Consider the following 17,710-nt stretch of genomic DNA (forward strand, 5'->3'; position numbering starts at 1 on the left):
CCTTTTAACACATCCAGTCTCAACATTCTCACCTGAGTTAACGAGATGATTATTGAAATGATGCCAGCAGGTCCTTTTGCAACTCATCTGATCACTCTTCATAACATTCTCGAGTATATGCAATATGCTATTCTAAAAACTGAAGCAGCAAACTTTGTGAAAACCAATATTTGTGTCTTTCTCAAAACTTTTGGCCACAACTCTATCCTCAACTCTAATCCTTTTCAAGTTGCTGTAGTAAACTGATAACTTTCTTTTTGTAGTTGCTTGTGGGCTCTTGTCTCCAGGCTTCATAGGTATTGTTGTCTCTGAGGAGTGTAGTAATTTTGTGTGATAATCTGTTGTGTTTAGACGGCTGGTAACATGGTGATGTTTTGATCTTTGCTCAGGGATGTGACAGCATGTGGGTTTGGGGTGTGTTGATAGCTATCAGACAGCTAGCAGATCCACCTGTCAGTCACAGTCACGCCCCCTAATGATGCAAACTGTGAGCTTGAATATAATTTAACCAGGTGAGCTATAATTCAGTCCCTTCTTGTTTATAGAATTTCAGCTTTGGGAAAGTATAAAAATAATTATAGACACAGGTGTGCAGTGAGCTCCATATTTACCTGTGTCAGCAGGTCATCTTCACCGCGTCCAGCTGAAATTTGCCTTAATGAGCAGCTGAACATGTGTACCTAACAATGTTTATATTCAAATGTATGAATATACTGAATATGCTCCAGTTTTGTTGATGATCAAAACTGGAGCTGATAAAATGATGCCTGATTTTTACAAACATACCTAAAATTTCACTTTGTCTGTGCTGCCCTCTGGTGGTTAGACTGAATGTGCAGCGAGGATAAGACTGTAACGTTAACCTGCTGATTATGAAGTTCAATAAAAACAAGTCCTGGTGCTTACTGTCGTATGTTGCTCAACATGAACTTTTAGGAGAAGCTGATGAAGCACCTTTGCCTCCTGATGTCACTCCAACACCTGAAGAATCTGCTTTGTTTCACCGCATAAAGAAGACAAACGTTAAAAGGTGGTTTTCTTGTAAGATGTTATACAAATCTAAGTTATTATTAACTAAGGAAATGAAACCAGCTGATGAGACTGTTAACCATTTAAAGCCAAAACCTGTGGTTTGTCCTCTAAATGTGAAACATATGTCTTCTTTTTAACATGTATTTGTTAACAGTGTTGGGAAGGTTACTTTTAAAATGTATTCCACTACAGATTACAGATTACATGCCCCAAAATGTATTTTGTAACGTATTCCGTTACGTTACTCAATGAGAGTAATTTATTCTGAATACTTTGGATTACTCAATATATTATCATGCTTTTTTACAACTGATGACTGTACTATTGCTGTGTGATTTATTTATTACGATTACTGAAGGTTACTCGCCATACCAATACCAGGCTGCAAGTAGAGGTGACATGGGCCGTGAGACTGAGACACAGGCATTTGAGCCTCTTAATGCGTGTTTTGTTTGGGTTTCCACCAGCGTGGAATTACCAAAAATAGAGAGGGCAGAAAAAACAGGAAACAGGAAAATACCGCCATGTAATCCATTTATTTTAACAAAGTAACTGTATTCTGAATACCACCTTTTTCAACTGTAACTGTAACGGAATACAGTTACTCATATTTTGTATTTTAAATACGTAACGCTGGTACATGTACTCCGTTACTCCCCAACACTGATTTAACAGCGTCATGTTCAACACGTCATTCTTTCTGGGTCAAAATAATTTTCCAGCATCATCATATTTTAACACTCTGAGATTTGGAAACAAAACACTGATTTGGTCTTTAGACTGTGACACTTTCAGTGTGAATGAAACTGCTTCAGAGCTTAAAAGTGTTTTTCAGCCAAAAGATTTGGCGAGGATGTCTGCTGCCTCTGCACCTGTCAGTCTGAAAATATTCAACATATAGAGATAAAAACTGCTGTGTGGTCATGGCTCCATTAAATTCAATATCTATGGGCACTGGTTCAGCTCAGTGGGATGATCAGACGACCATATGCCGCATGGTTGAGTGGGGCCGGCCCGGGATTGAATCCGACCTGTGGCCCTTTGCTGCATGTCCTTCCTGTCAGTCTTTAATGTCCATATGAGAAAAAGCCTAAAATAATAATAAATTTGTAAAAAAAATCACTATTTAATGTAGAAAAAGAATCAGCTGATTTTGAGGGGGAAAATATCACCCTACTCAGACTTGCATGATGTCATCAACGCCCTCAGGGTCAGAGGTCATGACCCTGACACCTGTGGTCAGCGAGTGCTGGACGAGAGGCGAGGGAGCTGCAAGGCAAGAGAGACCATTCTTAATGTTTTTAAACAGAGTGACGCTTCATCACAGCGCGTACTTTTGAAAACATCTGAACGTATAAATAAACAGTCTGCATATAAACAACAAAAAAGGAACAAACACTCGCAGCATTTACTTTGCCTCTTCATACGACACAGGTTAGATGTTCCCTGTTTTCTCCCTGCTGTAACTAATCAAATGTTCTTTAGTTTCACATAAATTAATGCGGACGTCCGGTCAGAAGCATAGCTGGACTGGCCATCGGGCATACCGGGCATTTGCCCGGTGGGCCGCTGGCGATTTTTTGTTTTTATGGGTCGATGGATTTTTTTTTTTTTTTAGGAAGGGTATATATAATGAAAGGTGTTGGATTGGCCAATTGGTCATGATCGACTCTGGGCTGGACCAATTACAGCCGAGGAGGCCGGATGCACCCTCCCCCTTGTTTAGCAATCTTATAGACGAACTAAAGAAAATGGAGAACAAAAAAGGAAAGGAGGTGTTTATGAAAATATCACTAAATCTGTCATTTATTAATTTTAATATTAATTAATGATCATGTCTCACCTCTAGTGTTCTTGGTCTTAATTTAAGGTTTTTCCTATAGGGCTTTGGAGCGTGATGTCACGGGAGCAGGGCCACGCCCCCTCCCGCCATGACAGTAGGCCAAAGAAAGTACACGGAAGCGTCAGCTATGGTTCGTACGTGCTGTGTTAGAACGTTAGATCACACGATAAGGAAGGCAAGAAGCTGGAAAATTGGCTCTCTTTTCATCGTTTCCCCTCCTGGAGGCAACGGGAGGGATCTCATGTATCCGATATTACTAAACGAAGACGTCAGGCTTGGATTGCAGCGGTCAGACGAGCGGATATCGAGTTCTCTGCCATCCCCAATTTTTTGTTGGTTTGCTCCCGGCATTTTCTTTCCGGTGATTTCTAAATAAATTCATATCTCTCTTAATAGGCTTTTCGTGTTATTTTGTTTGTTTTTTTTTGTTTGTTTTTTCCTTTTTTTTCTTTCTTCTTTTCGAGCATCTTCTTTTTATGATTTCTGTGCTGATTTATTCCTTTTTTTTTTCTTTTTTTTTTTTCTTTTTTTAAACCTGTCCCGTTTGGTTCTTTTGCCATCAGAATTATTGTCTAAAGGCGAAGAAAGATGCCCAACGGATTTACTTTACCAAATGGACCATCCCAGCCTTGCCGTAATGGTCCATTTGATTTACCTTTTATTGTTTATTTTATTTTATTTTATTTTATTATTTTTTTTACTTGCTAGATACGGGACACCTCCTATCGTGTTATTTTGAATGTGCTGAGGTCATAGATAATTAGATAAACATCCTAATGTGTGATGCTGCAGAACCACGTCATGTTGACGGAGTAGCGTATTATTTGGCATTATTGCAGGCAAACCAGCATATGAAATATGAAACAGAAAAGAAAAGTATGTTTATTTTTTTATTCAAGATCTGTTGACATGTACTTAGCAAGTACATACACGTGAAATGCAAACTATTTACATGGCAACGCACAGCTGGCAACCTCTGGCTGTATCTTGATCATATGGTCAAGGTACTCACAACGTGGAGGCTTAAAAACGGCCAAATCTTGTACCCAACTGTTTGTGAATTAGATGTGCGCCTCCAGGAATTTATAATTCCTAAAATGATTCTCCGTGTATGCGCTGACTCCACAGACAAGGTACGCGACGATATCGGGATAGGACAACGGCGGTAGGCCGTCTGGGTTTCCGCTCCACTGCCTTTTTTCATACGGGTCCACATTACCGATGCACGCTAATTTTTCCATGTACCGTCTCTTGGCATCTGGGCGCAGTCGGTCGCGATACAGCCCTTTGTCTTTTGCGTTGATTTTAAGCATGGTTCTGGCAGTCCTGCTATCAACACAGTGTGTTTGTTTTGATTTGTGGCCTTCTGACATGGCGCCGCGATCCCACAATGCACTGCGGCGTGACGTCAACTCCAAAGCCCTATAGCGATTGACAGATCACGTGACTTTCGCGCATTGCATGCCGGGAACTCGAGGCAAAACAATCCAAGTACCGCATCAAATGCAAGCATTTGCAGCACCGCAAAACGTTCATTCTCCGGTTCCAATACCTTCTTGGTTTTTCTTTGCCGCACAAAAAAGGAATGTACAAAACTAAGGAGAACAATGCCGGTCTGTACAAAGACAGACTCGACGAAAAGGCAAAGAAAAAATACGAGGAAAAAATCAAAGGAGTGAAAGGGTCAGACCCTTACGAGCACACAGAGTGGACAAAAAACGTTAGCGTGCTGCCCAACTTTCACCACGCTCAGATTTATAATTATACGGTTCTTGGAGCGAGTGCATACACTCATGAAGTTTTTAGTAACTTCAGGTCACTGCAACAAGCCCAGGTACAGTTTACCGACGGATGGGTACAGGACCTTGAAATGCACCGTGTAGAACGAAAGACCATCGCACAAACAAAGGTAAGTTTACCAGTCTCACAAATCATCGTCATAAATACACATTCGTTAACCGTTTATTAATATAACCTTTGAGCTCGAAGGTAATTAATTAGTAGTGGAAATCATTTCTGGTACGCATTACAGAAATGTAGCAGTGACAATAATATTGTATGCTGTAATCGCACTGGACAATTAGTGATACAAAACAACTGTTTTATCCTGTGAATAAAAGTATATGTTTTTGTCAATGTACCGTGGTAATAATAGAAGCGAAACGCAATATTGTGTCAGGACAATTCACTATTTATGCACAATAAATAAAGGAGCATAGCGCGACAATTTCTGTTCAGCGCCAGACTTGCTTGTAACCTATATCACCAATTATGAAAAATGACGTATTAACTGCTACAAAACACTGACCTTTGTGGGAATGCTTGGAGCAGACTAACATGTGAGCTGGAGTGTTCTGAGACGTTATATTTGGTATATCCAGACCATCCGTCGGCTCTTACTTCGGAAACATGGCTTAAAAAATTTCTCTTCAACGACGTAATCCGATAAAAAAAACGATCTCTTTACCCGTCGGCTTCCCGTGGCTGTCATGCGACCGGCTATTGCAGTTAATAATACAGCAGCTTCTTGCCATTCTTTGTGTTTCTTTTTATCGCTGTGTAACTGAGTTCAATTGAAAGCCTGCGTGCGCTAGTACCTCTTGCCTCAAGTTCCCAGAATCCTTTGCGATTTTACCCCTGAATGACGTCACATTTTCAATCTATATCCTGGTGGGCCAGTCTCTAGTCAAAATGCCCGGGCCGATTTTTTGTCCCAGTCCGGCCCTGGTCAGAAGCGTCGATCCAGGCATTTAGAATTAAAAGCACAGATTTCCATGAGCTCAGGCTTTGTGTATTTTAAGCCTGTTGGGAATAAAATTTACTCTGGATTCTCTTTTCAGCATGTTTGAAAACAGCCTCAGTAATCCGAGAAAGTTAATGTGTGCATGCGTCAGTTCAATTCAGCTTTATTTATAAGCCACCAAATCACAACAACAGTCACCTGAAGCTGCTTAATACTGAAAAGTAAAGACCCCACAACGATGTTCTTATTTCAGATCAGGTCATTGCTCGTGTCGCCTGCATTACTTTCTCTTCATGCTGGACGTGAACTCCTCGGATGTGTTTGTATTGTTGTCTTTGTGACTTTGATCTCACCTGCAGCCTTTTGTTGTTGTTCTTGTTGTTGTCATGGTTGCTGTTGTTGTCATGGTTGTTGTTGTTGTTCTTGTTGTTGTCATGGTTGTTGTTGTTGTTCTTGTTGTTGTCGTGGTTGCTGTTGTTGTCATGGTTGTTGTCGTTGTTGTTGTTGTCGTGGTTGTCGGGCTCTCTGAGCTTGTCTTTGCCTCTCCTGACTTCTCTCCCTCCCTGCAGCTGAGATCGTTAGTGCCGCCATCTTGCAGACGCTGATCTTCTCCTTGCTGCGTCCGGCTTGGCTTCCCGTGCTCCTGATTGGCCGATCGCTGCTGCTGATGACCCTACCCCCGGTATTATTGGTCCTCCCTGAACTGCTGATCCTCCCTCCAGCATGACTGCTGAGTCTATCACTGCTACCAGCGACTTTGGATCCACTTCCTGCGCCGCTAATCTGGTTCCCAGCAGCCTTTGAACTGCTTAGCCACCCCCCACTGCCCCCGATCCTCCTCCCGGGGCTTGGAGCTCTTTGCCTGTTGGTTGTCCTCTCTTCCCCGCCCCACCCTGCACTCCCCACGCTGTGCCCACTCGCTGAGCTGTAAACAGGTTTCCATCCGCCGCTGCCCGTGCCGGTGAATCTCCCCACGCTGCTGCTGCGCCTCACAACACTGGCCGAGCTCAGCCTGCCACCACTTCCAGCACTATTGAGTCTACGCCCACTGCTGGCGTAGCTGCTGGGAGGACTGACCATCTGGCTGCTGCTGACACTGACCCTGTCAGCGCTATCAGCTCTGCTCACACGACCAGGACTCCCACAATACACTGTCCACTCCCCACTGCTAAACCTTCCTGCTCCTGGTGTTCCTGGTGGGCTTGTTGCTATGTGTGTGGCTGCTGAGGGACAGTCTTTGCTATCACTGCTCATGCACCCAGCATGCCAACCGTAAACCTTCCACTCCCCACGGCTAAATATCCCAGCTCCTGGTGGGGTTGTGGCAGGTGAAAGGCGTTCTTTGCTCTCAGCACTCAGCGAGCTATCGCTGCCAGCCCAGCTGTTCTTACGTCCAAGACTGCCTCCGTCAAATATCCACTCTCCAATCCACCTCCTCCCAAATCTCCCTGCTTCTGGTGGACTTGTTGCAAGATTTCCATTGATGGATGAGTTTTCTCCACCCCTTTCATTGGGTAAGCTAGTCCCAGCGTCTAAGCTGTTCTTACGTCTAAGACTGTCACCATAAACCATCCACCCCCTACTTCCAAATCTCCCTTCTTCTGGAAGATGTTCCTTGCTCCCTGAGTTCGGTAAGCTGACACTCATATGTCCCAAGCAGCCACCATAAACCATCGAGTCTCCACTGAATCGTCCCTTTACCCCTGCTGTACCCACTTGTGCATCTCCACTGTTGCTAAAACCTCCGGGCTTGCTAGAGGTCATTCCTCTGGTGGAAAGGGTATTTCCAAAGCTTGCTTCTTCGGCATTACCTGTTTGGTTCTTCACTTGCCAGTCACTGTTTCTCTGCCCCCTCATACCTCTATTCATAGTCACACCTCCTATCTTATCTTCATCTGCAGGACCACTTACATCTTTGCCTCTGGACCTTCTTGCATCTCTTCTGCGATAAAGGCCTCCAAAACCAAGCTGTTCCTCTCTGTCTGCTATGATACTTCGTCTATCTCCAAACACCGAGCCTCCATGACTGCTGCTCACCTGAAGGCTGCTTCTCTGACTGGTTGGTCTAGAACTTATCTTTGTGCCATTCAGATTAACTCCCCTTCCTTCATAACCTTTAAATGGCCTAAAAAGCACACCCCGGTTTCCCTCTGACATTATGACTCTCGTACCTCTGTCTTCTGGCAATGATCCATCTCCACTAAATGATACCGACTGTCCGTCCTCTTTTGTTGACAGAATGACTTTCTCTCCTGGGTGAACACGTGCATTTGCCTCAGTTAGATTCAGACTTCCTGCCTCTTCTTTTTCGTCACTATCTGGATTGAGACATATGTCTGAGTCATTTGGGCTGAGGTAATTTTCTGGGTCATTTGGACTCGGACGTAGATCAGGACTTGCAATTTGGTCTTCCACATCTACTGGGCAAAACACTTGATCTGTAAGGTTTAGCATGACCTCGGTCTCATCCGGACTCACACATATTTTTGGGCTCAAGCAGCTGGGTGAATTTGTTTCACCGACTGACAAATGGACTTCTTTTGGACTTTGTAACTCTTCATAAGAGGAACAGCTCAAACCGACACCAGAATCTGTTAAACTTGTAGATATATTTGACGCCTCTTCACCTGAAAGATCACTTGTCTTCTTCTTAGACTCGACTGGATCCAGCTTTACCTCGCTGGCATTGTTGACTGTTTTCATTTCATCCACTTCTGCCTTTAAACTATCTGTATGTTGAATATAACACTTTTTATTTTCCTTGCTTTCTGGAGAAGAAATGGCGACACTGGTCCATGAATCTGCATCCTTCACAAGTTTGTTGTTGGACATATTTGTTAAACTTTTATCTAAACTCAGGACAATCAAAGTATCTTCTGCTTCTTCCTTTCTGTCTACAAGCCCATCATCCACCTCAGTCATATCCTCAGTTGGGTTTAAACATATGTGTGGATCATTTGGTGTGAGATACGGTTCTGGCTCAGTGGAACTCTTCATTGAACACTTTTCTGGATTCAAGCATGCGTCTGGCTTTGTTGGACTCATTGATTCCTCTTCTCTTGGACTCTGAGGCTCTTCAGGGCTGGAGGAACTTAAAGCCACACCAGAATCAGTTAGACTTATAGACATTTCTGAGTTTGTAGCACTGAAATATATCTCCTGACTTTGCAGATTTATCAGCTCATTTTCTGATTTAAGATGGTTCATCTTCACTTCCTTGCAGTCGTGGAGTTCTTCTACTTTGTCTACTTCTTCCTTTAAGTTCTCAGCACTTGTAGTTTTACTGTGAAGCTTGTTATTAATTTCTGAGATACTAGACAAAAAATGTTCATTGTCATGCACTGCAGGTTTGTCTTCTATGAGTTTATTCAGTTCAGTTTTGGACAATCCCAAACTCTGATCAAGGATTTGAACATCTTCTGTGTCTACTGTTTGATTTACAGACCTTTCATTTGTTCCTTTATCTGTTTCTTTCATAAGGGCTACCTCACCCCAGACGTCACTCTGAACCTTACTTGATCTAAACACTGGAGGAGATCCGGGTGGCTTGTGCGGTGTACTGACATTTTCATCCATGTCCCTGACAGCTTCTGGATGAGTCTCAGCCTCCCTGATGATGATCTTTGTTGGATCTTTTTCCTTTGCTTGGAAGGAGGCTTCAATCGGATCCATCTGAGTATAAATCAAAGCTTCTCTCACTTTTACCTCAACAGCAACTGGTTTGCAGAGATGAAACGAGGTCTCATACATTACAAAATGTGGTTTTTGAATTACGTCTGGTCCTGCAGAAGGAGTGTTTTTGTTAGTTTCCATGTCTGTCCCTCTGTCAGTAGAGAGTGAACCAGCTTGTTTGGAAGTAAAGGTCTCTTGTTTGGTCTGAAAGGCATCGATGCTGTCAGGAACCAGAGCTGTGATTACTCCCGTTTTGGAAGTCTTGACCAAAGCTCGCACGTCTCGGCTAGTTTGAGCCCCAACATCATGATCTTTAGTATGAACTTTATCTTCCACAGGGCTCCTCTGTCTGCTGCCTGTCTCTGTAGAAATGATGGACTTGCCCACTTTTTTATAAAGCACTACTGTTCTCTGGTTTTCAGAATTTTGGATGGTCTCCATCAGAGGCTTGGTCGGTGTTCTAGGTGAGTTATTTGGATGTTTGTTGTGGACAAAATCTGACTGGGCTGCAGTCGCTGTTTTCGGTGAAACTATCGGTGTTTGTTCAAGAGTGTGAATGCGGCCGCCCTGAACACTGACGGTTCTGTTCACCATCTTGTTGCTCCTGAATGTGGGTTTTCTGGTCTCAAGACAGGAAGATCTGACATCTGGCTTGGAGTTAAAGTCAACATGTGAAACTCTAAAAAGATAAAACAAGACAAAGGCAAGAGGAAAAAAACTAAAGATTAATAACTGAAAGGGGACGTATTTATCTATTCCTCTATCGTCATCTCGTACCCCTGACGGTCCACGCTGTCCAGCAGCTGCTTGTAGTCCTGTATCTCGGCCCCCAGTTGGTTCTTGACGTCCAGCAGGGACTGATGGTCTGCAGCCTGCTGAGCTGCAGCCTGGAGCACCGAGTCCAGGTCTCTGCACAAACCATCTGCTGACTCCTGTAGGACCACCAGGTGCTGGAGTAATGACTCCTTCTGCTCCCGACCAGAGGACTCCAACACCAAGACCTGGACAGACAGGAAGACTTATTCTGATCCTGGGTTTTATCTTGACGCTGATGGTTTTGGTTTTGTCTTGTTAGTCCTGACTTTAAGAAAACTCTGGAGTTGTTTCAAGTCTGACCGGCTTTTGGCTTCAGCTGTGGATTGGCTCTTTGGGGGGAGGAGTTCATAAAACACGTGTTATTGTGAAGATTATCTTGCTAAACTAGAGCATCAACCCAATCTAGAAGACTGGAAAAAACTAAATGACATGTGGCTGAAGGAACCAGAGGAACTCTGATCATAGGTGGGCCTACAGAAAGAGTGCTGGTGTGTAGTTTGATCTTACCGCAGCCTGAAGTCGCGTCAGTTCTGCTGTCAGACAGCACACTTCTCTCCTCATTGCTTCTAGCTCGGCTCTGTCAGCGTCTGACCCCAGTGAAGGGTCAAAGGTCACCTGTGAAATGCTCTGCATGGACAGCTGAACACAAAACACCTGTTAAAATGCTTTTGCATTATAATCCTTATTAATGTTTCCTTTATGTTAAAATACAGGTGTGCAAGTGTGAGTGTGCCTACCTCAGTCTTGCACCTGGGTTTGCTCTTGTTCTTGTCCAGGTGTCCAACACTCGTCTGTCTCAGGTGGTCCACCTGTTGGATCAGGTCTGAAGACTCAGTGATGTGCATCTCAGCAGTGACGCCCCCTGATATCTGGGCCAGGAGAACCTGCATATCCTACACGGGTACACAGGAAAAGGGATGTAGGGTTGTTTTTTTTTAAGAATCCAGGTGAGATTGTTTTACCTGCTGGTGTTGAGTCTGCAGATCCGCTTTCTCTTGCTTTTGCTCATTCAGCAGATTCTGAAGCTCAGGCAGACTGTGAACTTTCAGGACCTCCCCCAGCAGCCCGAGGTCACTAAGCTCCGCCTCCAGGTGAGTACGCTGCTCACGCACCTTTTGGCACCTGCACACACAGCAGAGGATCATGGGACATGTCTTCATTTATCTGTTTAGATGTTCAGCTATATTTGGCCGCAGCCATGTTGTTGCGTTTAGGTGTGATCATCCTTGGACGACAGGGTGGATGCTAGCAGACAGCTAGCAGCTACAGCACGGTGATGAAGCGAAGCTTTGACTGGTTTGAATGATGGAGGAGTCGTGTGATTTTGTAGTTTTCACGTTAAATTACAGAAGTGTGACAGTTACATAAACGTGTTGGGATGAAAACCTGCATTTTGAACTGAGCTCATTCTCCTGTTTGAAACCGGCTGCAGACTCTGTGATGGTTGTTATCCCGTACAGACCTCTGCACTCATACACTGACGTGCATTAGAGACCCATGAGCCAGGTATGATTACATCGCTGGTGTGGCTCTACCTTTCTTTGAGGTCAAAGACGGTGAGTTCTGCTTCGAGTAACTGCAGCTTTGCCTGAGCCTGGGCCGAGAGACATTCGCTGATCTGTGAGAGACAGAGAGAGAGAGAGAAGCTTTATTCTGTGGTGGGAGGTGGTGCAAACGTCTGGGCGGAGAATCGCCTCCTCACAAATAAATAGTTGATTTCCTTAATGACTTCTCTGGTTTTTACAGGACACGCCAAAGTTCAGGTTTTCAGTCTGTCACATTTTGGACTCGTCCAAACCCGTCTGACCTTTAAACACAGGTACAGCATCCTGACACCACCTGAGAACCTCGTTTAACCTTTGATTGTAAGGTTAAAACTGATTAACTGGGAGCCCTCTGGCACTGACTCACTTCTGGAGCCTCTAGTGGACGTTAGAGGAACTGCAGGCTTTGGTAGTTCCAGTGTTTGGCTTCATTTTCCAGCCTGCAGGTTGATGCCTGGATCAGATTGTTTGGCTTTGACTTGGAACATAACTGGTAAATGTTTTAATCTCTGACTTCATCATTAAATTATCACAGAACTGCAGAGAGTCTAAAGCTGCGACAAGCTGCAACAAGAATAAATTTGACATCAGGTTTGTTTCCAGCTTCGCTGTCTGCACATGTTCTTTCCTTTACTTTATGACTCCTCTGACATATCACATCTGTTAACAGCAGAACACCTCAGAGTCCTTCAGATTTATCTCTGGTTTTAATCACAGGAAATCCAAGTTGATAAGAAAGGAAGGAAACTGGGAGAGGAACTAATGAAAGAAAAGGCAAATAATAAGGGACGAATGGGAGAGGGAAAGAGAAGACCTGAAGGACAAAACGTCCATGCCCACGTGAAAGGAAGGACAGAGCATGTAAGAAAGAAAAAGTGAAGGACGGAAAGAAATGGACAACAGAGACACTGAACTGTGACAACACAAGACCATGCCCATCCTTTATTTACAGTCTACCTGGCCCTGCAGCAGGGAGGCGGTCCTCAGGTGTCCGTCCAGCCACCTCAACTCTCGGGGACACTTTCTGTCCAGCTCCTCCTCGATCTGATGCTCCAGCATCTGATTGGCTGCCTCGAGATGCTCGACCTGCACAAACAAACAAACAAACAAACATTCTCTGTCAGTCTGTTTTTATGTTTACACGGGCGCGCTCTCTCTCTCTCTCTCCTGCTGTCTGAGATGAAAAATGCATAAAAAATGTTTTTGTGTTTTTACCCATTAATCATGAGTGAATCACCGTGTTCTCTGTGTACATTCAAACAGCTCTGGGAAACATTATGTTTCGGATCTTAGTTTTAAACGTGATGAAACACAATCTTTGTTTCATGATTTCGTCCATTTGATTTTGATTTATTGTGCTCTTAAAATTTCAAATCAATAATTAATCAGCCGTGAGAGGACAGTTTGTCCTCCTGCCACAGAACATTATAGATCAATCTTTAAGCAGTGCAAACGTCCATAAAGTAATCGGATGTTTTTTTGTCCTCCAAGTCTTTCAGATCCTTTTAACTGTTGCTCATTAATCTCAGTTGGAACAATGAAGCATGCTGCCTCCATCCTACCTGCTGCAGGTATGAAGCCAGCCTCCTGTTCAGCTGCTGCAGGTCGGCTCTCTCTCTGGATAAACAGGAGCTCCCGCCGCTGCCCGGAGCTGCCGTGCTGGGACACACCGACCCGCCGGCTCTGCTGCCACGGAGAACCAGCCAAGAAATCATCTCAATTCAGTTTCATCACAGCTTCTTCAAAGCTTCCTTTAACAAACTCTGTCGTGTTCTGGAGTTCTGTGTATCTGAGGCAAGCGGTCGGGTGTTTTCTGTCTCAAGTGTGTCAGGAGCAGATGGAGCTCAGGTTTAATCTGCTCTAAATGCTGATATTCAGAAACAGGTCTGAGCAGGATGGCAGCCCTGCCCAGCACGCTGCATCCAGCAGCCGTCGGGTTTGCACTTGTTCTGCAGATGGTGTGGCTCAAACACTCCTGTAACCTGAGAGCCAAACCTTCATTTACAACCTGGAAAATCAAATCCATCAAAGCTCAACAAGATCCTGCAACAGAGAGACCGTTAGAGAGCGTTTACTCACCCTGGACACATCGCAGCAGCCTGACTCTCCTTACAAACCTTTAAAGGTCAAAAGAAAAGCAGCCTGAAAATGCTAACTGCTAACTGGACTGGTTCTTATACAGTGATTTTCTGCTCTGAGCAGTTAAAGCACTTTATACAACATGCCTCATTCCTGCGTTCAGATTCAGAATCAGAAAGACTTTATTTATCCCCAAGAGGCAATTAAGATACAACAGAGCAGCATGATGTTGAAGATAAGGACAGGGCACAAACAGGCAGTAAGAGTGAGATAATAAATACACAGAATATACAGTATATACAGTTTTAAAATTAAAGTGACTGAAAGGTGAATAAATAACTGTAAGTGACTAAAAGTGTTGGCAGTATAAAAAGAGAGTAGTTTATGTTTCTGGTGTGGGAAATGTTCTCATCGGCTGGAGTTAAAAAGCAGAGCTGCTTTGGGGTCAAAGGTGGCTCTCCTCCTCTCAGTCCTGCAGGAAATGCAGCGGAGGCGTCGCCCAGAGGGGAGCCATTGAAATGCGGGTGAAGAATGTGAGAGGGGTCGTTGATGATTTTGGCTGCCTGTCTGAGGGCCTGTTGGCTGAAAACCTGTGCCAGAGTTCTGACAGGCCAATGATTTTAGAGCACACTGATGCAGTGTGTCTGTTCCTGTATGAAGGCTGAGGGAGTGGAACCAGCAGGTGATGGAGGAGGTCATGATGCTTTCCAGGAAGGCATAGTAAAAAGTCATCATGATGGGTGTGCTGACTCCAAAGGAGTTGAGTTTCCTAAGGAGGTATAGCCGTTGGTGGCACCTCCTGAGAATCTCCTCTGTGTTGCAGAGAATTTCAGGAGGTTGTCAAAGATGGTTCCCAGGTATTTGTGCTCCTCAACTACCTCCACTGGCTTCTCGTGGATGGTGGTGGTGACTGAAGCAGCCGGATCCCTCTGCCTACTGGAGAAGGTCACCACCATCTCTTTGGTTTTGCTCACGTTCAGTTCAAGTTTGGAGCTGTCACACCACTCTACAAACTCCTGCAGAGTGGGCCCGTGGTGCTGTGAGGGGCCTGACAGCAGTGACAGGAGAACTGTGTCGTCAGCATATTTCACCAGGTGACAGTTGGGCTGTGTGGATCTGCAGTCATCGGTGTAGAGGATGAAGAGCAGGGGGGAGAGCACACAGCCCTGGGGGGAGCCAGTGGAGGTGGAACGGAGAGAAGAAAGAGAGTTGTTGACCCGAACTTTCTGAGTCCTGTTGGTCAAAAAGTCCAATATCCACAGGATCAGCTGATCATCAGGTGAAATCGGGTGGAAAGTTTAGTGGCCAGGATGTGAGGCTGCAGAGTGTTGAACGCTGATGAGAAATCAGCAAACAGAAGTCTGGCGGAGGAGTCAGGGAGCTCCAGATGTTTGTGGATGGAGTCCAAGATGAAGATTTTTGCATCATCGACACCTCTGCGTGCACGGTAAGCAAACTGGAGCGGGTCCATCAGTTGCTCTTACGATGTGCTCTTTTATGATCTTCTCCATGGCCTTCATCACCAGGGAGGTGAGGGCCACAGGACGAAGATCATTCAGAGACTTTGGGTTGTTTCTTTTGGGGATGACTGTGGAGTGTTTCCACAGCTGGGGGACGGTGTGACTGTCGATTGAGTGTTGAAATAGAGTCCGAACACACTTCCTAGTTGCCCCGCACAGTGCCTCAGAACTCGACTGCTGATGTTGTCAGGGCCGGGTGAGCTCCTCTCCCTGGTCCTCCTGAGAGCTCTCACCATGTCCTCAGTCCTTAAGGTGAGTGCAGAGCTGCCAGGTTTGAGTGAGGACTCCTTATGGATGATGTTGTCCGTCTCAAACCTGGTGTAGAAAGCACACAAACACTTTGCTTTTTTAGGTATGTGCTTTCTGTCTATTCATACACACTCATAATTGGGGTTAATATCTTGCCTGAGGATATTTGGCATGCAGACTTCCTTCTGATGAGTAGGTGACCTGTTCTACCCCAAAAACAGGGAAACTACAGATGCTGTACAATGCTGGACCTCTCACCCACTCCATGATGCCCAATCACAGGATCACACTCAGTGAAAGACTGAGATTACAGGACACAGGAAATGTGGAAATGCCTTTGAGCCACTGAGCAGTTCTTGATGAACGTGTCGGGTTTCTCTTGCACATGACGCCTTCTGTTTTCTTCACAGTATCTATGGAGTTGTTCGACTGGGGTTGTGATTCTTGCCTGTGGATATCGCTGTACAACTCCTCCATCCTCCTCACGCTTACAGGGCAACAGCTGCAGTTCAGCCTTTCTTTTTTAAAGCGAACGTATTTGTCCGTTAGACTCTGATCAGAGGGAATCACAAACCCACTCCCGATTTTCCGTCTGAGTGGTTCTGTCTGAGCTTATCACTTCCTCTGTCGGCACCAGCAGCGCTCTGACTGCAGGGTCATGGCAGACAGAAGCACACACATACCTCATGAAGGAAGATGAAATGACTATTATATATATATATCATATAGTATAGATATATCACCCTCACAGCTTTTAAAGGTGAGGCCAACAGTTACACCAACAATCTACTCCACCCCTACTCTATTCCACAGATAGAGGTTCCCATGTACCCGTCAGAAAACTAAAGGGGAGCCAACAGTCTGGAACAGCTTACCTCTGCCCTCATGACTCTGGGACATCCTTTAAACAACAGCTGAAAACATATCTGTTCAGACATACATGTGGGTAATGTTTCTGGGTTTGGGGTGTTATTGGAGTCAGGTGTGCTTTAATACCTTTATAGAGCGCTGTGTCACCGGCGCTTCATAAATAAACATTATTATTTCCAACACCTCCAGGCGTGTATCTGATGCTCAGTGTATGTGAACCACAGAACTGCTCATCTGTGCAGTTCTCCATGTAAGATGTTCCATTAGTGAAGCTACACCTGACATCAGGCAACAGTGTGTTTGGACTGCACTGCGTGTGCTTGTTTCCTCACGCTAAACTGGATGAGGAATCAATAACAGATCAATAAGCAGAGTCAGTCAATAAAATATTATCAGGTCAGATCCCTGACTCTGCCAGAGCAGCTTTGCATGACACACAGTTCAAAATAATCCTTCTTTATCTGATACTGTCCTCTATTCACCAAACAGATGCTTTAAGCAGCTGATGGGTGGGGCTTCTTTTCATTCGTTGCTGGGACTCAGTTTTATGTAACATGTAACAACACAGTTTAATGTAACATGCATGTCATGCACAGCTGCCTTATGGGGTGGCTGTAGCTCAGGTCACCTGCTAACTGGAAGATTAGTGGTTTGATCCCAGTCTGCTCCTGTCTAAATATCATAAATGTTAGACAGGAAGTACTTAGCCTTTCCTTTTATGCACAGTTTGACCCACATACAGGAAATTCCTGCTCCTCTACTCAAACAAAGGTTTTCTGATCTTAAAGAACACAACAACCTGTTTCAGAAGCCTGAATACGACACCACCTGGAACCACAGAGCATTTCATCAAGTCTAACATCCTGAATATACACACAGCCTGGTTCACAGGCCTGCAAACTAATCTCTGGGAAAAATGTCATTTAAAAAGAGAGAGCTGTAAACGGCACCAGCCGAGGAGGTTCAGCAGCTGGCCAGGATGCCGACTGCATACCTCCTCTATGTGAGCCGTTCCATATCCATGTGGGAGGAGAACCGGGACATGCTTGGAACGGCTCAGACTGCTTCTCCACACCACCCAGAGCTGTAGCTGATACTAAATGGATGGATGTAAGAGGTGGACACGAAGTTTATGACACAGCCCAGAAGTTCGCTGTGAAATTAGTTGCACACAGAACTGATTTTAGTTTTGCAATGAATTAAAGATCAGGTCAGACGGTACTGGCCACCGGAACGCTGTTTGTTCCGTTTATTTCTACACTTTGTTTATTTTACCTGTTCGTATTTATCTCATTATTGGCGCTTCACCGTCTAACCAGCAGGGGTCCCTGGAGGACTCATC

General features: G+C 44.7%; 1 protein-coding gene across 3 annotated transcripts; it reads right to left on the reverse strand.

The window, feature by feature from the left end:
• Nucleotides 1–1,534: 1,534 nt before the first annotated feature.
• LOC134626614 (keratin, type I cytoskeletal 20-like) lies at nt 1,535–13,481 on the reverse strand. Of its 3 annotated transcripts, none has more exons than XM_063472580.1 (9): nt 13,213–13,481; nt 12,608–12,736; nt 11,642–11,724; nt 11,069–11,228; nt 10,844–10,999; nt 10,614–10,745; nt 10,068–10,291; nt 5,972–9,969; nt 1,536–2,301 (listed from the first exon to the last, which is right to left on the reverse strand). In XM_063472580.1, the coding sequence occupies exons 1-8, from the start codon at nt 13,363–13,365 to the stop codon at nt 6,099–6,101; spliced, it is 4,908 nt and encodes a 1,635-aa protein (XP_063328650.1). In that variant the 5' UTR covers nt 13,366–13,481; the 3' UTR covers nt 1,536–2,301; nt 5,972–6,098. The 3 variants fall into 3 exon arrangements, with proteins under 3 accessions (XP_063328652.1, XP_063328650.1, XP_063328651.1); XM_063472581.1 differs by having other exon boundaries at nt 5,184–9,969; XM_063472582.1 differs by lacking the exon at nt 5,972–9,969 and having other exon boundaries at nt 1,535–2,301.
• Nucleotides 13,482–17,710: the final 4,229 nt, after the last annotated feature.

This window comes from Pelmatolapia mariae, linkage group LG4, assembly GCF_036321145.2.
Source record: "Pelmatolapia mariae isolate MD_Pm_ZW linkage group LG4, Pm_UMD_F_2, whole genome shotgun sequence".
NCBI lineage: Eukaryota > Metazoa > Chordata > Actinopteri > Cichliformes > Cichlidae > Pelmatolapia > Pelmatolapia mariae.